General features: G+C 40.6%; 1 protein-coding gene across 1 annotated transcript in view; it reads left to right on the forward strand.

Moving 5' to 3' along the window:
- The window catches only part of pkd2 (polycystic kidney disease 2), a 35,807-nt gene extending 12,243 nt beyond the window's left edge, over positions 1 to 23,564 (forward strand). The window contains exons 3-15 of the mRNA XM_007892042.2: positions 34 to 167; positions 3,280 to 3,530; positions 5,466 to 5,690; positions 6,644 to 6,872; positions 8,664 to 8,834; positions 9,521 to 9,702; positions 11,181 to 11,301; positions 12,914 to 13,012; positions 14,227 to 14,348; positions 15,976 to 16,093; positions 19,326 to 19,489; positions 20,061 to 20,208; positions 21,306 to 23,564. Coding sequence (XP_007890233.2) covers positions 34 to 167; positions 3,280 to 3,530; positions 5,466 to 5,690; positions 6,644 to 6,872; positions 8,664 to 8,834; positions 9,521 to 9,702; positions 11,181 to 11,301; positions 12,914 to 13,012; positions 14,227 to 14,348; positions 15,976 to 16,093; positions 19,326 to 19,489; positions 20,061 to 20,208; positions 21,306 to 21,533 — 2,192 coding nt within the window. The 3' untranslated portion in view covers positions 21,534 to 23,564. The remainder of the gene's footprint in view (positions 1 to 33; positions 168 to 3,279; positions 3,531 to 5,465; positions 5,691 to 6,643; positions 6,873 to 8,663; positions 8,835 to 9,520; positions 9,703 to 11,180; positions 11,302 to 12,913; positions 13,013 to 14,226; positions 14,349 to 15,975; positions 16,094 to 19,325; positions 19,490 to 20,060; positions 20,209 to 21,305) is intronic.

The following is a 23,564-nucleotide window of genomic DNA, read 5'->3' on the forward strand; positions in this document are numbered from 1 at the left end:
CCTGCTTTTGTTTTGTATTTATTTCTGTTTCAGTAACGTATGGGATGGTCAGCTCCACTATGTATTACTATACCAAAGTCATGTCTGATCTTTTCTTGGACACACCTTTTGCAGCTAATGAGAAAGCCAATTTCAGGAGTTTATCCAGCATGGACGATTTCTGGAAGGTACTGTTGGACATTAGAATCTAAAATAAATAATCATTGTATTTGATATTGCGCTTATCACAAGATATATGTCTCGAGACATCCCTCTTTGACCATAGTTTTGGTCATCTTTACCCTCCTTGCCCCTTCAGATTCCATCCCTAGCTTGGATGCAGAGCTAGCAGAATTAAGTGCTTTGAGATGTCACCCCAAAGTGAAATATTTTCACATGATGGAAATACAGGGTATACTGTAAAGTATAGGCGAATGTGGCAGTCAATTTGCGAACAGCAATGTCCCACAAACAGCCATGAGTGACCATTTTATTAATTTTGGAGATGCTTGACCAGGGTACCAGACAAAACTCCCTTTTTTCCCCCAAATACTATCATGAAATCTTTAATGTCCACTCGAATAGGTAGATGGGGCTTTGTTTTAACATCTCATCCAAAGGAAGAATGTTATAGATTTTGAGTTAATGTTTAGTGATTTATCACGCGGGTAAATTTGGAGAGCCAAACAGACATAAATCTAGTGTCATAATTGCAGGGAAAATACAGTGAACTCCTGATAATAAAACATTGGCTTATATGATCACTTATCTTATATCGCCATGTTGTGTATCCCATCTACTTCCCATGCAAAATGTGAATAATGGGGTACATAAGTCATGACACAGATTGGAAGATTCAATAACTGTTCAGCAAAAATGGTGGGATTTAGCAACATTGCAAAATGCAGTGTTAAAACTTAATTCGCTGAGCATAAACACTTGCTGTAAAATTTACAAATTACGTAAAGCAAGTTACTGATCTGTATTTGCTCCCTTTCAGGATAAGTACAGGATAAGACATAAGTACTCTTACCTCTGAGTCAAAAGGTTGTGGGCTCAAGTCCCATGTTGGGAGTTGGAATCACATAGTCTCAGATGACACTCCTATGCAGTGCTGGAGGTGTATTGAATTGGTGGAGGTGCTGTCTTTCAGATAAGACGTTCAACCGAGGTCCTGTCTGCTGGTTCAAGTGGACATTAAAGATCCCTTAGCACTATTCAAAGGGAGATTCTCCCAGTGTCTTGGTCAACAATCCCTCAAAACAAAATTGGCCACTTACTCCCAAGACTGTTTGTGGGACACTGGCTGCAGAGTTTGCACACAAAATGCACAATCGATCCAATTTATAGTATATCCTGTGAAGCTCTTTGAGGTGTCTCAATGGCGTAATATGGCACTCCACCAAATGCAAGGATTATTATGAATTACCACTGGGTGGCGTTCTGAGTGTGCAGTTTTGAATTAAGCATTATAAAATCTCACCAGTTGTGCACATTAAATGTATCTCAAAAGGTGCTTGGATTTCTCTGAGGTGGGATGTACACTTTAATGGCCTCTTTACCATTGTAGAATTATTATGTAAGAGCCTTACAAAGATATGAACTGTGATGGTTATGTCAGTGACTGCTCATACTGCTATTTTAATAGCAACAAAATTAAACTGGTACCATAAATATAATAGGTAAAGTTCTTATTTAAAAAGTCTATTTTTAGTGGTACTATATTCCTCTCATCATCTAATTTTTCTCTAAAATTCACATTATAGTATTTGGCTCCTTATCATATTGTTTATGAATTTTGCTGCACAAATTACATGCTACATTTTACCATACAATATTCACTTATTTTTAAGCAATTATATTTTGATGCATTTTGGGATTTTTTAAATGTGAATGTTATTATTGTTTCCAAACTAATTGATCGTCTTGGGCCTTGTTCAATAATCTAAACAGTTAAGTAGCTCAATTCTATTACAGCTGCTTTGCATTAAAAATTGAAAATTTTTAGCCTGCATTATAAGATGCTGCAGATGCTAATTTTGGTATCAAAATTAAATCGAACTTATCTACTTAATGTTTGACCCTCAACTATCCTTTCTACCCCACATCTGCGCCATGACCCACTCTGCCTTCCCCCACCTCCACAACATCGCCCGGCTCCGCCACTGTCTCACACCGCAGGCCACCGAAACCCTCATACACACATTCATTACACAGAGGCTTGACTATACAAACTCACTGCTTGTTGGCCTCCCCAACTCTTCCTTCCATAGGCTGCAGATCATCCAGAACTCTGCAGCTCGTGTCCTCTCCTGCATCAGGCTCCGTCACCCTATCACCCCCATCCTCGTCTGACTCCACTGGCTTAATAACACATAGGATACAGTTCAAGATCCCGATCCTCACCTTCAAAGCTCTCCATGGCCTTGCTCTCCCCTACCTCTGTGACCTCCTAATCCTCTACCATCCTGCCCGCTCCCTCCGCTTAGCGGGCTCCAACCTGCTTCACTGATCATTAGTGGGTGGGCCTTCTGCCACACTTCCCCCACCCTCCAGAACTCCATCCCGCAGTCCCTCTCCTTCACCCCCTCCCTTGCCTCCTTCAAGACCCATCTCAAGAACCTCTTCTTTGACCTGCTTTCCGCCCTGTCCTCTACCCTCCCCAATCGCGACCCCCAGCTTGGGTCCGAAACGCTGACTGTCCAGCACCTTGGAACATCCTCCCGATGTGAAAGACGTTACAAATGTAATTTTGTTGTTGTTGTACACTCACCTATCTTGACGTGTAAATTCTGCTGATAGGAATAAAAGCAAATAAACCATCCTTGTCTTAAACAATACTCTCAAAATAGATCAACAGACTCTTGTTTAGATTAGCTTGAAATAGCACAGCTGCAATTAATTTCAAGCTCAAAATTGTCCATTGAAATTTGTGCTTTGATTCCGGACAATACAACAGGTAATCTTTACTAGAAGTTTAATTTGGAAAAAAGGCTGCTTTTTTTTTAAATGTGGGTGAGGACCTTGAAATAGATCCAATGAGAGACTGGGAACTAATGGTGAGGACTGGGGTGATGGACATGCGGAATTTAGTGTGGCCAAGGATGCGGAAGGTGGAGTTTGGGACGAGTTGAAGTTTATAAACGGTGGAACTAGGGAGAACAGCAAGGAGAAGATTAGACATATCTAACTGATATTTTTCTAAAAAGTCACTATATCAAAAGAAGGATTATTATATTAACATTGGTGACTTAACAGGAGTAACCCAATGTACTGCTAAAAAATTAGTTTTCTTTCCAGTACACAGATGGCCCTTTACTGAACGGGCTTTATTGGGACCTATGGTACAATAATGAAACGATGACTGAGAACAAAAGTTTCATTTACTACGAAAACCTTCTTTTGGGGGTGCCTCGGATGAGACAACTGAAAGTGAAGAATGAATCCTGTAAAATACACGAAGACTTGAAGGATGAAATCAAAGAATGCTATGATGTCTATTCGTTTGCAAATGAAGATTCTGCACCATTTGGTCCTAAGGATGGAACTGCGTATGTGCCTGTGTTTTTATTTATTTTTTAAGTCGAACAGCATTTTACGTCTTTTACCCGGCAAAAAAATTATATTTATTTAAAAAGGACAGCAAGTATACATGTAGAAGCTCGTTTGATTGTAATTTGTATCATCTAATGTTATAATAGACTCAGAACTGGTGTTTATGTTGTATTTCAAATATATCCATTGTGTAAATGGATCACTTAGTTTCTGTTGTATGTTCTAAGTATACTATCGTTAAGCAAATGATCAATTTTGGCTAAGATAAGATTTTTTTAAAAAAACAATTATAGTCTTCCTGAGAAGGCAAATGACAATGCAAAAAATGCTGCTGCAGAGAAGATATTGTCAATTGGACAACACATGATTTGTATTGTACACTATAATGTGTTGCTCAGCATGTGTTTGCAGCACATTTTACGAAGGATGGAAGTCTCAAAAGTGCTTCACATTTGATGGGAGTAAGGAGAGGAAGGAGTATTTAAGGGCATTGTCCAAACGTTTTTAAGAGGGTTTTCGAGGAAAGGAGTTGGGTTTCAGGGGCAGAATGATGAGATAGAGTCACAGGTTAGGCAATGCTTCATTGATGGAAAAAGGCAGTTTTGGTCAGTATAGTTTTTATAATAAAAAAAAGAAGTCTTTTGTTAAAGTAACTGATAAGCGTTTCATGGTATATATGTTACAGTAAAGTTGTGAAACCAGGGATTTCACAAAATCTTTTAAAATTTTAAGAAAATTGTGAAACCATGAAATCACTGAAAAGAAGAGTCAGGGATGAAGTGAAAACGTGATCCTAGCAGTGGACAGGGGTAGAGGGGATCCCAGGAACAGCCTGTAGCTCAGTGGTTAGAGCACTCGCCTTGCAAGCGAGACACCTGGGTTCAATTCCAGGCAGGGAAAAACCTTGGGCAAGTTTCCTTACTCCACACGATTAATAATAATCCCTCCAAAACAAAAATAAATTGGTCATTTTTAATCCACGACTGTTTGTGGGACACTGCTGTGCGCAATTGGCTGCCGTGTTTCGCCCACAAATATACAGTCAATTCACTTTACAGCATATTCCGTGAAGCACTTTGAGACGTCTAGAAGACGTGAAAAGCGCTATATCAAATGCAACGATTATTATTTATTATTATTACAGTATTCAGAGTTTGACAAGCCTCAAGAGTGTCAAACACAATGCCAAGGCTATGCACTGGCTCAGTTAGCTGGAACAAGCAACTAAGGAGGAAATAATTTTGTAGGATTGAGAGGCTGGTTGATAAAAGCAAGAGATCTTACTTTGGTCACCATTTTCCTTTTATATTGGGATGGGTGTCCTGTAGCTCGGTGGTTAGAGCACTCGCCTCACAAGCAAGAGACCTGGGTTCGATTCTCGGCAGGGCAAAACCTTGGGCAAGTTTCCTCTAACTCCACATGCCTGGTAATAATCCCTCAAAAATAAGAAACAATAATAAATTGGTCACTCAATCCACGACTGTTTGTGGGACACTGCTGTGTGCAATTGGCTGCCGTGTTTCGCCCTCAAATATATACAGTCAATTCACTTTACAGTATATTCTGTGAAGCACTGTGGGACATCTCGAAGACGTGAAAAGTGCTATATCAAATTCACGGATTTTTATTATTAATACTATTATGGGTGTAGAATAATCCAGTAGTACATTTGTATATTCCTCCTATACTTCAACAGAAATCTAAATGAATAGTGAAATTGGCAGTAGTTTGAAAGTGATGATTTAGTTTGTGATTATAATGCTTTAATTGGGAATTGGGTTGGCTTTGATGATATTTCATTTTGCTTTGTAGTAGTCCTTTCATCTCCTCTATTTGTGTTATTCATGAATGAATGAGTGGTTCCAGTTGCACAATCAAAGTGGTGTCCTTGAGTTCATTTACTTCTTTTCAAAATTCTTTTTTTTTTACAGCTGGATTTATACACCTGAAAAAGATTTGAAAGCAAACAGATACTGGGGTTTAATTGCTACTTATAGTGGAGGAGGTTATTCCTTGAATCTGGGAAGACGTAGAGATGAAACGGCGGCAAAATTTAAAGTACTGAAGGAGAATCTCTGGCTTGATCGAGGGACCAGGGTTGTGTTCATAGATTTCACTGTCTACAATGCAAACATCAATCTGTTTTGTGTGATCAGGTATGACAAACTATCAGAATTGTTCTGTTGTTGGACCGATGGGGATCCAGAGAAGTGGTGCAGTATTAAAGATCACTTTTAAACTGAATTATGTTCCAACTCATCCAAACTCTGTATTCTTTCCCATATCAATCTGCATACCCATTACACTGTTCCTCTCCTAGCTTCTAATACCTCAGTTGATCTCTTAAAGATCTTCCCCTGGACTTTAAACCCTCGGTGATCATGCTCTCTTCACATTTTCAATGTCTTTGAAGAGTTCCTACTGGTAAATTGGCCACTCTCCTCAATTTTGTTTGTTAGCAAAACAACTGCTACAAAAATCATTACATTTGATGATAATGCTATAAAGTTCTTTGATACTTTTGGCACATAAGGCACTATAAAAATGCAAGTTAATTTTCTCCATCTAGCCCTATTCTCTTGCCTGTGCCCTCCACTATTCCACCTCTGGCCGTTAAGTCATTGAAAAAAATGCTCATCTTCTTTACTGATCATCTGGTCTCTATTTGAATTGGAATGTATGCATCTTAATTATTTTGACAACAGTTCTTCATCTGCTATGTAAGCATGTTCTTTTCTGCTTCTATTAAAATATTGAGGCTGCAGCTTACAACACAGAACTACAGTGACCAAAACACCTAGGAGACATTTTTGTTCTGAATTTACTTCTGTTAGACACACTTATCCTATTGTGAAGGAAAATGATGACTAAAAAAACTGAAATAATAAAGTAAACTGTACCAAATAGAGGTAATTTAACATTAAAAAGCTTGTGTAGTGTAGTAATTGTGCTATTGTTATGTAAACGTGTTTTATATGAATATAACTAGTAGCAGGAGGATTAGTTCATTTAGTGCAATCAATCCATATTGTGATTACAGTATTTGCTTCCTGCTTATTCAAGAAGAATTCAAGCACATTTAAATTGTAGTTTTGTTCACATTGTGCAGGTTGGTGGTCGAGTTCCCTGCAACAGGAGGTGCTCTTTCATCGTGGCAGTTCCAGACGGTGAAACTTATTCGTTATATCTCCAGCTTTGACTTTTTCCTGGCAGCTTGTGAAATTGCTTTCAGTATTTTCATTTTTTACTACATAGTTGAGGAGATTCTGGAGATTTACATTCATAGACTACATTACTTCAGAAATCTTTGGAATTGTCTGGACATTGTCATTATCATGGTAAGTGTTGACGTAAATGCCTGTGATAACAATTGTCTTCATAGTTGGAGAGTCAATGATGGCAATGATAGGAACTTGTCTTCAAAGTTTGGACACAGACTCCGTTTTCTAGTGAAACCCAAGCTCTCTATACGTTCTATCCTGTCATGTGAACAGTTCCATATGCCATTGCCTACTAAGTGCTTACTTGTTATTGCTGAAATCTTCACAACATGACATTGTCACCTCTACACACTCATTAGTTTTCTATGTTTCTGTTAATGTTTCTCATGGACTCATCCATTGATGTAGAATTTTTGTAAACTCAGACTATATGCTGCAGACTTTCTCCCTGATGTCTTCTTGCCTAGAAAAATCCAATTTAATTCTAAAATGTCATTTTGATTTATTTTTTCAAATCAGCAGGGTAGGTTAAGTATAGTGTATATTTTACTATCCTTCTGCTACCTTGTCTTCGCTTCCCTCCTGGTCTCTGGCACCTAAGCCATGAACGCCAGCCCCTCTCATCCCCCCTTGCCCCCCCACGCTGTCTCCTGTAGCCCACAGGCTGATGCTGCCTCGCTGATCACTCGCTCCTGGTCTCTGCATGCGCGTTTTGGCTTCCGAGTTGAGCGGCTCCTAAAAAATTTCCCGCTCCTACCCCCCACACTCCCCTACTCCCACTCTGTCCTTCTCTCCCACCACCCTCCTTGCCTTCTCTCTCTCCTGGACCCCACCATTACCTCCTCTGCTCTGGCTTGGACATCCTCCGCCAGGCCTATCGTGGCTCCTGGCGTTGGCTGTCCCAGACCAGCCACCCCAACTGTCCCATCGCTCACTCTCTTCTCACCAACTGCCTCTGAAAGGCAAACTTGCCCTCCCTCATCCATACCCTCCGCAACTCTCCCTGCCTCTCAAACTCTACGGTCGTTTCTCCCCCACAACCACAAATTCTCTCTATACCACTCCTTACTCCTCTCCCCCCCTCCCCCCACACCAATAAACTTATTTGCATTTCCCTCCAAAATGTCCGCTCCCTCTCCAATTACTCCCTCTCCCTTACTATCCTTGACCTCATCCTGGATGTGTAAATCGATATTCGTGGACTTACAGAAACATGGCTCTCCCCCAGTGACCCCGTTCCCCTCATTGAAACCTCCTCTCCTGGCTGCACTTTTCACTACACCCCCCTCCTCCAACCAACATGGTGGCAGGATGGCCCTCATCTCCCAAGCTTCCCTTGGTCTATCCCCCTATTCCTCTGGCTGTTTCTCCTCCTTTGAGCACCTAATCCTTTACCATCCCTCCTTTCTCTCCCTCAAAATCCACTTGGTTTACTGTTCCCAAAAACCTCCTGTCTCCTTCCTCACCGATATCTCTCCTCTCATCCCTGTTCCTCTGCACTGAACACCTGCTCATAATGGGTGATTTCAACCGCCACCTAAATTCCCCTTGCACCACCTTCTCGGATGTCACTGCCCTCCCCTCCTTCCTAAACCTCACCCTCCACATCAACTCGCCAACCCACAACACCACCCCCTCGACCTCATCATCACACATGGCATTTCCAATCTGTCCATCACTGACAAAGCCATCACGGACAAAGCCATTTCGGCCCACTTCCTCATTTCCCTCTCTTCCCGCATCCCCCTCCCCTCTTCCAAGCCCTCCTGAAGACCTTCTTCTTTGACCGTGCTTATGGCCTCCTCTCTCCCCCCATCCCCCATAGTGCCTATAGTAGAGGGTGCTATATAAGTACATGTTGTTGTTGATTAATGAGAGCGCTAATAAATTTTGTTTCTCCTTTTCCAGCTGTCATTGGTAGCAATTTGCATAAATATTTATCGCATGTCAATGGTCAATACATTACTTGGAGAGTTGCTGGAGAAGCAGAATTCATACCACAATTTTGAGTCTCTGGCATACTGGCAGATTCAGTTCAACAGTGTGGCTGCTGTTGTTGTGTTTTTTGCATGGATTAAGGTAGGTCTTTTACAATATAAAATTGGAGTTTCTTGTCTTGGCTACTTTTTTGATTCAAGCAAGTTTATTGTGTATCAAGCTGTGCACTAATCATTTGATGGTGGTATTGATTTAAACAACAACAACAAAATTAAATTTTTTAGAGTGCCTTTCACGTCGGGAGGACGTCCCAAAGCGCTGAACAGTCAAGGTGTCGGGGCCTGAGCATGGGGGAGGGGTGGTGCAGGGGTGAGGGATGGCCGAGAGGTGGGAGGGCGACCAAAATCACGATCAGAGAGAAGGGTGTTGAGACCGGCTTTGAAGGAGGCAAGAGAGGAAGCGAGGTGAAGGGACCGTGGGATGGGGTTCCAGAGTGTGGGGGCAGAGGGACTGAAAGCCCGGCCACCGATAGTAGGCCTTGAAAGTGAGATGTTTTTTAAATGTGCTCGAGGTACATGTTAGTTTTCTTAATCATTATAGTGCAATCATGATGTCAAGTGACTGTCAGGAAGATGGAAGACGAATTAGATTTCTAATAATCTCTAAGTCTCTTTCACCTAGCAAATTCTTATGTTCTTATGATATTTTGCATAAGTATCTCACTTAAGACAGATTGACTAATATTGGACTGGTGTAGTATATGGGTTAAGAACCTATTTAATGCAAATAGAAACTGAAATAGATTTATTGCACTTTTGTTTTCACAGATCTTCAAATTTATTAGCTTCAATAAGACCATGATCCAGTTGTCCTCCACCATGTCTCGTTGTGCCAAAGATATCTTGGGCTTTGCCATCATGTTTTTTATTGTTTTCCTAGCTTATGCTCAGCTGGCTTACCTTGTATTCGGTACCCAGGTCGATGACTTCAGCACTTTCCAAACATGCATGTAAGTTTTCTGTTTTAAGGACCATAGGAAGGAAAATTAATATAATAGTTATATATTTTGTGATGCCATAAAATTACACTCGGTGTTATAAATTGGTCTTTGAAAAAATGGCTGCTCAAGATTGTCAGTTGGTCACTGCTGTTTCTTCCAGCTTCGGGCACAGGCTAGCTGACATCAGCATGCAAGAAGATAGATGGTCAACTGCAACCACTCTTGCGAACGTTTCTAGGTACTAGAAACATTTCTGAGAGCAGTCCCAGCTGACGAGTTGGCTGCATACACCAACTGGCATGTCAGAAATAAGCCACAGAAGACCCACATTACAAGCAAATTCTCTCTTTAGCTGAGACACCTTATAATGGGGTCAATTTGTGAAAAGGGGTAATTCCAAAATAGTCATATTGAATTGAGGCTTTCATAATTGGACCTTTCTATATGCCTCACTCTTCCCTTTTCTCTCCTCCTGCCCTCCACAGTTTTTCCAACTAATACATAAGTGCAAGAGCCATTTTTTTCTTTCAGTGAATAACTTGGGCATCCTTGGTAAAGTTTCTATCAATAGTTTCAACAAATCTATCTGCTACTTCTGCTAAAGCATTATTTGGATTTGGATCCTGTCAGATCGTTTCTGGCAGCTGATCTCTGCCTCATTTCAAGGACATCCGACCTCACCCCAGTTACTAGTTTAGTCTTCAGCGGAGTATGGGTGATTTTTCTTGGTACATTCTTAAAGATGCATCCTCCATATGCAGCTTTCTCACTCGGGAGTCCCCCTCAGGTCTTGCAGGGAATGTTATAGTTGGCACAGTTTAGGTGGTTTAAAACAAACTGCTCTTTGATTCGTGTGCATGCGTGTTTAGGAGGTGTGCTATCCTATGTTGAATTGCCTTTTCATTTTGCTCTTCTTTAAATTTGTTATTTTCTTTTATGCTACTTTTATTTCTTATTGAATTGCTGTTCTTGTCTAATATCTTCTCTGCATTTACTATGCCTCTTGAGTCCCAACTTGTCGAGAGTTGAGATGATTATAATAAATGTTCACTAAAACTATTAGTTTCAAAGAGTGGGGAGACTGTGATAACTTGTTATATTTCTATTCTCTCCTCTCCACCCACCTCACAGTTTTATTTCCTATTCTTTGAGAGCACATTTAGCAGAGATTTAGAATTTATAGAGATTATTACGCAGGAAAATGTTAACCCAAGTGTTGGTTTGTGTAACCAAATGTGTACAGATAAGAATGTTTGTTATTGCAAGAATTCCCACGTTACACCTTTTGCATTATTCAACATTTATTTTTTGTTTTGGTACGTTAAATGTGTATGAACACATTATAACTCTAGATTACAAATTTGTTGCTTTTTCCATTGTGAAATGTTTTGTATTCCAATTCCTACTAAATGTGCCCACATGTAGCAGAATTGTCAAATTAGCAAGCCTTTAGATGTTTTTGATTCACTCCACTATTCCTTTTGTAGTTTTACTCAGTTTCGAATCATATTGGGAGACTTCGACTTTATCAAAATTGAAGAAGCAAACAGGATTTTGGGACCAATTTACTTTGCCACTTTTGTGTTTTTTATTTTCTTTATTCTGTTGGTGAGTAATAAATACGATTATGGTCCTTGAAAGGAATGTAAATACTTTCAATATAAAATTATTATTCTGTTTCTGTAATCTGTTCTTTGTGGGGAAGCAGTACTGATAATGCGTGTATGTGTGTATACTTAAACATGTATACTTAGCCAGATTAATAGAGGGAGAATCTGTCCATCGAACCAGAATTTCCAGCTAAGTGCAATTATCAGTTATTCCCCCAATAATTTACCTCAGTAATTTGAAATTAGCTCCTAAAGTTGCTTATTCACTTTGATTACAGTAAACTCCAGATAACTTGTCACTCCGAGGGAAAAGAGCCAAGTGACGAGCTATCCAGTGGCAAGTTAGGCATAGGTCCTCCTGGGCCACAAGGGGCGCTCTGATTGATGGAGTCACTTGGTGGAGGTTGGGTGCGCACGCTCAGATGCATCACAGAGGTCTCTGGTCTATTGGAGGGCCAAGCTGTGGCCTCCAGCCTTATCTTGCTGTAGAGGCCTGTGGTTTATTGGAGGGCGCGCCATGGCCTCCTGCTCTATCCTGTCACCGGATACGACGAAAGCCATGGCATGGCCTTCCAGTAGATCAGAGGCCTCTGCTCTGTGTCTGAGCATGCACGGCCAACCTCCAGTTGCACCCTTACAACGGGTAGATAGAGCGGGAAGCCTCTGCGATAGAAGATGCCATCTTATAGGTCAATTTATCTGATCAATTTTTTACATTGTAAGTACTTACACAAATTTCTAGAATGTGACTTGTTACGTGTTAAATGGAGTGACAAGTAAAGCGGAGTGCGTCATTAATAATTTTGTACAGGAAGCGGTATGTTGACAGCACGGCAACTTAAATGGTGGTCACAAATTAAACCAGTCTCGAGTTATCAGGAGTTTGCTGTATATAAATGTCCTGATTAAGCAGAAATAGCTCTATGCTTAATTACACTAGAAAAAAGTTTATTTGTAACATACTTTCTGCATTTTCCTGAGGTCATTTTACTGTCATTTTATTGCCTTCATTCGCATCATATCAGCTGTATATACACGGTGTACTTGGTAAGCAGAAACAAAAATAGCCTGTATTTAATGTATAAAGAATAACATAATGAGGTTAAAACTGTGATTCAGTCTCTGAATTTTGCTGAAGTGTACTTTGCTTGTGTGATTTATCATCCAATCTGCTCAGCTGAATTATTGTTTTATAAATCACTGTCCCCTACTTATGCTCCAATGTGGATTTCTATAATTGGCATGACCTAGATTTATTTAAACATTGCTGTTAGAAATAAGTGAGGTGAAGAATTGTTGTCCAGGATATCATAAGTTAAATAATTTTGCCCCCCAAAAGTTAGTCAATTCACTTTACAGTATATTCTGTGAAACGCTTTGAGACGTCTCGAAGACGTGATAAGGAGCTATATCAAATGCAAGGATTATTATTTATAATTTACAAAGCTGGAGGTTTGTGTGATTGCTTATGACCTTTACTAAACTTAAGTAAGGTCTTATACATTTTATTCTTGAAATATTTTTTCTTTTGAAATCCTATTTTATATGCTAACAAAGATTCAGAATATGAATCACACTGCAGATTGAGTCTGTTTCCTTTGTCTCACCAGAACATGTTTTTGGCCATCATCAATGATACCTATTCAGAAGTGAAAGCTGATCTGTCCCACCAAAAGAATGAGATGGAACTAACAGACCTTATCAAGAAGGTATTTGAAAATGTTTTCATTGTAATTTTCTTGTCATACACGACATTGAGAAAATGGTTCTGAATCCTTCTAACCCAAATTTGTATAGCTTGTGACAACAAGTATTCTTTCAGTGTTTGCAGGCATTTTGTTTGCAGCTATGTTGAGGTGTCTGTGAGTGGGGGGTGAGAGACATGATTTCTGACCACTTCTTATATTAGAGTATTATTCTGGCTTGGAGGGGGAAGGGCGATCGGATAAGCAATCTAATTTCCAAAGCAGGTGATTGGCATTCTCAACCATCAATGTAACATTTAATAATGGATATGCTGGCAGTATACTGGGAATAGACAAGGCATTGATTGTAGTATCATGCTGCCGCGTTATGCAATTAATTTATAATTTGAATTTTAAAGTGGTATCGGAGTTGTGGTGGAGTGTTATGCTTTTGAGTGGAAACAAGGGTGCTATAATTTAAAAACTTTCACCATTATCCCCAATGTTAGAGGGAAAATAAGAATCATTAAATAAGCTAGGGTTCGCCAACCTTGAAAAGAGAACCTACATTTATATGAGGTATATCAGATTCTAAAGGGGAATGAAAAAATCAAAAATACTTTCAGATATGACTGGAAGCAGGTCAAGGGCACAAGTTCAGGGCTATGAAGGGCATTTGGCCTATTTGACCTCATGATATTTCTCACAGTTACTGACTTTGGCAAAGACCTAGTCAGCCGATTTGGCTTCTGGTGCTCTTAAAAAGGGCCATCAGGTTGCCATTGATGTCCCCTCTGCTATTACACATGCGCAGCGCACTGGAACTGACTTCATTAACGACCTTACGACCCAAAGTCAGTGAGCTGCCCAGCTTCGCACACATAAATAAGCTTTTAAATCTATTGTTGATTCTGAACTATGAGGCACTTTTTTCAGTGCACAAACGGAATACCTGAATCTAAAAATTCAGAAATCCAGTTTTTGGCAGAATAATTGTCCATGGTTCTCCTTCTGACCAGAGCTGATACTTGTGAGTTCCTGGACCCACTTCCCATCTTTTCTAACAGGTAATGATTATTATCAACAATAAATTGGAAACCTAAGTTTGAGAGGAATAAATATATGTACATCGTTAAATACATTTGAAGCAGACTTGAGTTTGAGTCAAATTGCATTGCTACAAGTTAATTTGTCTCAAATGATTACGATTCATCTTAACTTGAAAACTTGTTTTAAAGGGCTGCAGCAAGGCGTTGGTTAAACTTCGTCTCAAGAAGACAACTGTAGATGACATAACTGAGAGTCTGCGCCAAGCTGGAGGAAAACTAAACTTTGACGAATTACGACAAGATCTGAAAGGGTATAGTAATAATAGTTTTAAATATTTATAATTGTATAAATATTTATAATATTTCGACAGTATCGCTCTCTCTCCCTAGCTTGGAATTGAGCCCTGCCACACCTAAGTGCTCTGAGATGCTACCCCGCATGAAAGGCTCTATATGAATGCAAGCTATTGTTGCTGTTTGGGTTTAAAATAAAAACATAGTGAAAAATAATTTTGCTTCTACCCGCTGGAAAATAATTTTGCTTCTTCCCGCTGGCCCACCCCATTTGCAATGTTTTGTATATTTTCTGGTCAAAGTCGGCAGTTTGCTTTTTTAAAAAAACAAAGTCCTACTTTTCCAGTAATATTTATGTTTAGCATTTACCAAACGTACACTAATACATTTTAAGTAAATGTTTGTCAACGCCCCCTCAACCATGAGTTTTGTTTAGTTTGGTTTCTGCCTTTTGGTGAAAGAAAACTGAAGAGATTTCAGTAGTGCTGAGAACAGATGGCAATCATAGCGACTGCTTATGTAACAACTTCACAGATTTATGGTGTTTATATTGTAGGTCTAATTGCACATCTCTTCGCTTTCTAGCACCACCTCAGTGCCAAACCTGAAGTAGCAATAGGGAATGTGTCTGCATAGGTGTCATGTGACTAGGGCTAGAGGGGGCTCATATGTCAGACCTCATCCACAGCTCATCTCTTTAAGGGAGCTGGGAGGGGATAGCCCTGATCCTCCGAGCTGCCCCATCCTGCAGGCCCTCTACCCCTCTCCCAACTTGTCAGCGTCACCAGCAGACTTTCTTTTTTTTAAAAAAAGTCTTGATTTGAGTGGGAAATATAAATTGGGCTTCCCATTCCACTTTGCTATTTTACGAAGCAGCTTCACATCCAGCAGTAAGAAGATCACAGTTAAAGGGAGGCGCTTGGGCATGAAACTGAGTGTGACGACTTTGAAGTTGATCATTTGGGAGAGGGGTAGCCAATGGAGTCGGCGAGCACTGGGGTGATGGGATACACAGTTTGTTGTGGGTGAAGATATGGGAGGTGGAGTTTTGTATCAACTGGAACTTACAGCTGGTGAAAATAGGGAGGCCGGTTAGGAAGATGTTGTGAGGTTACAAAGATGTGAATGAGACCAACACTGGAATTCACTAAAACAAGCCAATGAACCAAAGGTCTCATTTAAAAACAGATTCCGCTGGAATTCAACCCTCACGATTTTCATTCTATAAAGATGGTTGCTGCAGGTTTCTGTGCATTTACCATAAAAGATTCTGCTTATTGTATCAGTTTGAAACCCTTTGCTCATTTACTTCTGTGTATCTCTAACTGGAAATGGCAACAAGTCATTGCCTAATATCCTGGAATTCCAGGTCCATTTTAAGATCAGGCTGGGTATTAAATGTGGTTAAGAGCATAAAACCCTTAAATAAATATTCACCCTAGATAGTTATTCTGGACCCAAAGACCATAGTATTACAGTACTTTATTTCTGCTCTTATCAATATTGCTTACCTTGCTTAATCCTTGCTGATTTGCTTCCATGTTGTCAGTAATACGGATGTCTTAAGGATTACTATTACTGAAGTGTCCTACCACATTATGTTAAGTAGAGCAATATTAAAAGCATGTTTTACACTTTTTGCAGGAAGGGTCATACTGATGCTGAGATTGAAGCAATTTTTGCGAAATACGATCGAGATGGAGATCAGGAACTGACAGAACATGAGCATCAGCAGATGCGGGATGACCTGGAGAAAGAGCGGGTAAATTGGACACTCAATTTGTTCCTTTACTTAAGAACATAAGAACATAAGAATCAGGGGCAGGAGTAGGCCATTCGGCCCCTCGAGCCTGCCCCGCCATTTGATAAGATCATGGCTGATCTTCAGATCTAACTCTAATTACCTGCCCTATCCCCATATTCCCTCATCCCTCTATTTTTTAAAAATCTATCAGTCTCAGCCTTGAAGATATTCAAGGACTGAGCATCTACAGCCTTCTGGGTAGTGAATTCCATAAATTCACGACCCTCTGAGTGAAGAAATGTTTCCTCAACTCTGTTCTAAAAGGCTGACCCTTAATTTTAAGACTGTGACCCCTGGTTATAGATTCTCCATCCAGGGGAAACAGACCCTCAGTGTCTACTTTATTCAGCTCTTTAAGAACCTTATGTGTTTCAATAAGATCTCCCCTAATTCTTCTGTACTCTAGAGAATATAGCCCTAGTTTACTCAGCCTATTCTCATAGGTCAGTCCCCTCATCCCAGGAACTAACCGAGTGAATCTACGCTGTACCCCCTCTAGGGCAAGTATGTCCTTTTTAAATAAGGACCAAAACTGCACACAATACTCTAGGTGCGGTCTCATCAAGGCCCTACACAGTTACAGCAGGACTTCCCTACTCTTGAACTCTGAACCTTTTGCAATAAACGCTAACATGCCGTTCGCCTTCTTAGCCGTTTGCCTCTCAAAGCCAGTCAGGAACCTCGGCGTTCTGTTCGACCCTGAGCTATCCTTTCTTCCTCATATCTGCGCCACAACTGGCACCGCCTTCCATCACCTCCGGAATATCGCCAAGACTACGGCACTACCTCACCCCTCACGCTGCTGAAACACTGGTCCACGCCTTTATCATCTCAAGGCTGGACTATGGGAACTCTCTCCTCGCCGGCCTTCCCGGCAGCTCCCTCCACAAGCTGCAGGTCATCCAGAACTCTGCAGCTCGTGTACTGTCCCGCACCAGGCTTCGCGACCACATCACTCCCACCCTCGCTCGCCTCCACTGGCTTCCCATCCCCCAGAGGATCGAATTCAAGATGCTCATCCTCACCTACAAGGCCATTCACGGTCTTACTCCCTCCTACCTCTCTGACCTACTATCCCCCTACTTACCTGCCCGTACCCTCCGTTCCTCTGGCTCTGGTCTGCTCCACATCCCCCGCCCTAACCGCCCTACCATCGGTGGCCGGACCTTCAGCCTCTCAGCCCCAAGGCTCTGGAACTCCATCCCCCAGTGCCTTCGCCGCTTCCTCCCTTTCCTCTTTCAAGGCCGGTCTCAAGACCTTTCTCTTTGACCGTGCCTTCAGCTCCCCTCTCGACTCTCTAAACCCTCCTCACTCCCTCCTTTCCCTCCCCTCACCCTGACGAGACCCTGCTCGGGTCCCGACCCAACTGTCCAGTGCCTTGGGATGTCCTCCCGACGTGAAAGGCGCTCTATAAATGAAATCTTGTTGTTGTTGTTAGTTGCTTGCTGCACCTGCAAACTAACTTTTTGAGACCGGTGTACAAGGACACCCAAATCCCTCTGAACACTAACACTATCTAATCTCTCCTCCTCTAGAAAATAATCTTTGTTTTTCTATTCTTTCTACCTAGGTGAATAACTTCACACTTCCCCACATTAAATTCCATCTGCCACCTACTCGCCCACTCCCCAGGCCTATCTATATCCAGTTGCAATCTTTTTGCATCATCCTTAGAGCTTACTCTCCCACCTAGTTTAGTGTCATCCATGAATTTAGATATGTTACATTCAATGTCCTCGTCTAGATCAATAGCTGAGGCCCAAGCACTGATCCTTGTGGCACTCCACCAGTCACATCCTGCCAATTCGAGAATGACCCGTTTATCCCTATTCTCTGTTTTCTACCCGTTAGCCACTCTTCAATCCATGCTAATATGTTCCCATTAATCCCGTGGGCTTTAACTTTGTGCAATAGCCTTTGTGGCACTTTGTCAAATGCCTTTTTAAAATCTAAATATACTACATCTACTGGTTCCCCCCTATCTAACCTGCTGGATACATCTTCAAAAAACTCTAAAAGATTAGGTAAGCATGACTTCCCTTTTGTAAAGCCATGTTGACTCTGCCTAATCCTGTTATGGTTTTCCAGGAATCCCATAACGACATCTTTAATTAAGGACTCAAGAATTTTCCCTACCACTGATGTCAGACTAACTGGTCTACAGTTCCCCATCTTTTCTCTCCCACCTTTCTTAAATAGTGGTGTTACGTTTGCAATCTTCCAGTCAATGGGAACCGTTCCAGAATCCAGAAAATTTTGGAAGATCAAAGACAAGCCATCCACTATCTCAGTAGCCACCTCTTTTAAAACCCTAGGATGTAGGCCATCAGGTCCAGGAGATTTTAAGTAGCAGAATCCTTTATCAATTTGAATTACAAGGGGCAGGGCAAGGTCCCAATCAGGTCCCAAGATCTCTATTCTGCAACATCATTAAGAAATGTATTTCCTTTCTTTGTTCTTTTTCTGACAACGTATTACAGTGGAGCCTTGTTATAAGGTGGTAGTTGAGGTCCATTAATATCCCAATCCACCTCATAACGAGATCACAATAGCTGTTTTCACTGGGATTTGCATACCGGAAGCCAAAATGGCAGCTTCTGGGTCATCAAGTCTCCATTGATGTAATTTCTTGTGCACTTGGTATGTGCAGTGTCCAGGAAGTGACTTAGGTGGAGGTCTATTGACCCACAAGTTGACCATCTAAAGCACAGGAGCAGGTTGGCATGTGGGAAGTGAGCTGGCTGTACACATGCAGAGTGACTGGGGCCCACACCCCATTTCTGTTATAAATGAACCAGTCCTATGAAGAAGTAACCTGTGCTATAATACAGTGCAATTTTGTACATTATGAACACCAACCTTGTGCCATACAGAAATCCCTTACAGTATAGATGCACTTTTCGCCTGCAGAACCACCACTTTAAAGATTGTCTTATTCCAACGTATTGTTCATTTTGACTGAATGTCTTCTAAGCTGTTGGGTAGAAGGTTTAACAGATGTGCACCAATTATAAAGAACATACAGTTTTTAATCCACTTTCTCATATAGTCTTTACTTCTGAAACTACTTAGACTACCCTGGGAGTGGTTTTGGGGACTCAAACCTATATCTTGCTATGTACATATTCAGCCATTATGAAGGGTTTCACTACACAGACTATCCTAGAAATACTTGAAATCTATTTCACAGGATGACCTAGACCTTGATAGGAGCTCATTGCCTCGATCAACTAGTGGGAGAGGCTTTCCAAGGAGCCTGGATGATTCTGAGGATGAGGATGATGAGGACAGTGGTCACAGCTCAAGGAGACGGGGTAGCAGCTCCAGTGGTGTGACCTATGAAGAATTTCAAGTGTAAGTTGTTCAATACCTTACTTCTGCTTCAGTGCCCCTCAGGGTCCTCCCTTGAAAACCCAGTATGGGAGGGGTGGGGTGGGGGGTGGTTCTCTTTGGAGCTGAAGTGCAATGGCAAGCTTTGTGGTTTTGGTTAAACTCCAGAAGTACCTCAACACACACCGAGGTCCCCAAACCTTGCCAAACTGGGCCTAATACTGGAATTAGGTAAGCAGGATGTGTCCCTTAAGGGAGAGTGTACATTCCACTCCAATACACAGGAATTTCCATGTATTGTGAGATGCATGGAGCTCCCAGTTTGGTTTGGATACTCTAATCATGATGATGGGTTCCGAATGTGTCAGACACCCGGCTGACTAGAAAAAAAAACGGAGAAGCTGCTCAGTAAAATCCACTGGGGCAGAAAACCTTCTGGTATGTCTTCCAAGCGGCCATTCTTTTTGTGCAGTGAGGTCGATGCAGTCAGTGCACGTTCAGCTGACTACTACCTCCCCCTTAAGTATCAAGTCAATCAGGTGAAGAAAGTTATTTTTTTAAAAATAATCCATTGATATTGTTTCTCCTATTTAAGATTGGTGAGGCGTGTGGATCGTATGGAGCATTCCATTGGGAGCATAGTGTCAAAAATTGATGCAGTCATTGTGAAGCTAGAAGCGATGGAGAGAGCTAAGCTGAAGAGGAGAGATGTGTTGGGCAGACTTCTGGATGGTGTTACAGAGGTAAGTTCGGTTTCATGGATTTTGGTAGGTGAAATTCCTTCACTTTCAACTTAGTGGATGGATAGTCCCTAGAATGTAAGAACTGTCCAATTTTTCTATATGACTGGAGTAAACCCGTTGAAGAATCTAATTACTTGCATAACCCCCTGTGGCACTGAACATTGGAAGGCTAATAATACCACAGCGTGAAGGACATTGGATATTCCTAATTTACAGCTCCCAATCCAAGGTCCACCAAGCTGGAGAATGCTTCCCAGGCTGTTCCGACTCCCAGCATGGGAGGGAAATCTGACTAGATGGTCCAGGCTAGACAGTAGATTTTGCTTCCTAGTAGTGGGGGCAGTTGGCGAAGGTTGACTGAAGAATGGAATTTTTACAAATTGTTATTTATAAAAGATTATTTTAATTATAATTTGGCATAACAACAACTACTTGCAGTTATAATAATGATCCTTGTATTTGATATAGCGCCTTATCACGTCTTTGAGACATCTCAAAAGTGCTTCACAGAATATTCCGTAAAGTAAATTGACTATATTTTGTAAGCGAAATGCGGCAGCCAATTACGCACAACAGTGTCCCACAAACAGTCGTGGATTGAAGGGAACAATTTATTGTTTTGGAAGGAATTATTACTCCACAGAAAACTGAACCGCCAATCGATTAATAACCGGGTTCCTACTTACTGCTAGGTAAACAGAGGCATGTGGAGTAAGGAAACTTGCCCAACATTTTGCTCTGCCGGGAATTGAACACGGGTCTCTCGCTTGCGTGGCGAGTGCGCTAACCACTGAGCTGCAGGACTTACACAGTGTAGAGTACCAAATTGCCAAATTGCCAAATCACGTGGGGTAGCATCCCAGAGAGCTTAATATATAGTGATAAGAGCGCAGAAGCAACAATAACAAAATTACATTTGTATAGCGCCTTTCACGTCGGGAGGACGTCCCAAAGCGCTGGATTTATGGCTCAATGTTTCAATGTCTCATATGTTCTACATCACAATCTCATTGGATACTGCTACTATTGGGCAGCAATCGCAAGTATCCAAACACAAAAACCTGAAAAAAGTGAACTAACTTCTGCTTGACCTGCAGGATGAACGATCTGGTCGTGACAATGATATCCATAGGGAACAAATGGAGCGTTTAGTCCGAGAGGAGCTGGAGCGCTGGGAATCGGATGATACTGTGTCACAGTTGAGTCAACATCTTGGAACACCCCTGGGAATGAATTGGCAATCTCGTTCCTGCAGCTCACGCCCTTCCTCCTCTCAGTCCACAGAAGGACTTGATGCTGCTGGTCATGGAGGCAGTCATGTTTAGCGTTGAGAGTGCTTGACGTGAATGGAAGATTTCCTCCAGTGCTTCTTTATATTGTTAGTTCAGTTTGACAATGCAACAGTATTTAGACATTTATTAAAACAGATTCTGCATCCAGTTGTGAGTTAGTAAATAACAAGCACAGCTTCCACAAACTGTTTTGATGAATTGCATAAGCAGTATTGTTAAATGTGAATTTTGTAAAGTTTGCCTTGGAACACCCCTGGGATTGATGAAATTGTCTGTATAGTGCACATTCCATTAAGGAGTTCAAAACTAAATGACATAAACAAAAGCCAGATCCTTCAGTCCCTGTTAAGAGAAGATTTTGAATATCTGCAAAATATTCCAGTGTGTTCTAAATACATTTTCTGTAGGAAACCAATTTGTATGATATTCAGATATATCTTTCTTCCATCCATCTACCTGCTAGTGAATATGTTGCACTTCTGCATGCCTGGGTTTTAATCGATGTTGGTTTTGCTGCTGCATTGTTTTTTAACCTGATCTCAAATGTAACCTTAACTTCGATGAGGATTTCTTTGGCGACAAGTGAGGCCTGAAAACAATGGGATTAGAAATATTAAATCTTTTGAATGGGAATTTGAAAAAAAACAGTTCAGATTATATATTTGTCAGTGACCCCCATTCGTCAAATGGCCTTTCAGAGGTTTTATCAAAGGATAATTCATCTTTTTCACAGCAGTACAAAATATTTTTTCCTCAACAGATGAAGGTTATGTATAGGGTAGAGTATTGATCTCTCAGAAACTAGTAAAATTGTGATTCCCTACCAATAACCTTAAAAACCCAAATAATTCATGCAATAATTTATTAATCATCCACTTGTTCCTAGTTCAGCTACTGTTCTCCTGGAGTTATAGTTGATGTTCTGTGATCAGTAACTACTAAATCTCACGATGATTAGTGGATGATAGTGTCTTCTTATGAGTTACCATGTCGTGCTTTTTAGCTATTTGTTTATGAAAGTTAGTTCAGGTATCCAGAAAATGTATCCAGTTGAGTACTGGGCCTATATATTTCTACAATTCTACCTAATATTTCCCAATAATGAATTTACATTATGGTTTCAAAACTTTTTGTAAGCTGATAACCTGAACCGAGGTAACTGCTTTCCTGCAGAATGGTTCATAAGCACATTTGATTTCTTGCACTAGATTCTAACATTTATTAATCTTGTTAAGCAATTGCAACCAAACATTACAACCCAAGTATATAATCTAATAGGTTTCCCAGGCTGTATGCATTCTTAGCGCCATTTTGTCTTGACATTCCTTCTCGCAACATGAGACCATTAGTAGTTTTTCATGTTGAACTCTGTTTTGGAAAGTGAAAAATCTATTTAATCATCTTACCCGATGTTCGAATGGATAGTTTACATTGAAACCTTTGTTGAATGTTGTTTTCACAGAAGTGGTATAAGTGAGAATGTAAACAACAACTATGAGTGGACATTTATATAGTTTAACCACTTAATTCAAAATCAGGTTTAGAATAAAATGTTCATTTCCAAATAGAAAAAGGAAAGTGCCTTTGCCAAATGAAACATCTTTTTGGAAAATATCCCTCATTCTCTGAATATTTTTCCAAATCTTGCTGATTGCTTAGTTTTAACATGTGCCGAATGCAACAAAAGCATTTAATTGTACGTATTAATGCATCACACAGTTTTATGAACCAAATGACACTTTATTAATGTGTGAGGTGCAGAACTTTAACAAGCTTCATTTTGAAGTGCATTGTTCATGGAATATCCATGTTATTTGACACCCCATGTGCCAATGCAGAAAATCTAATCAGTTTTATATATCAAATCAGGATTCTGTATATTTTCTGCATTTATATCTAAATCATGTATCTGACTTTAACTGTACAGTTTTTAAAATTGTGTTAGGTACAACGTTTATCTTTTTAGTAGGTATAGTGTACACCTCCTTTGATTATTGATTGTGCAGGTCATGGGCCTGTTATATCAAGCACTTTACTTCCTAATAAACCATCTTTTCTGCAAAA

Source organism: Callorhinchus milii, unplaced genomic scaffold (genome assembly GCF_018977255.1).
Source record: "Callorhinchus milii isolate IMCB2004 unplaced genomic scaffold, IMCB_Cmil_1.0 Scaffold1, whole genome shotgun sequence".
NCBI classification, from domain to species: domain Eukaryota; kingdom Metazoa; phylum Chordata; class Chondrichthyes; order Chimaeriformes; family Callorhinchidae; genus Callorhinchus; species Callorhinchus milii.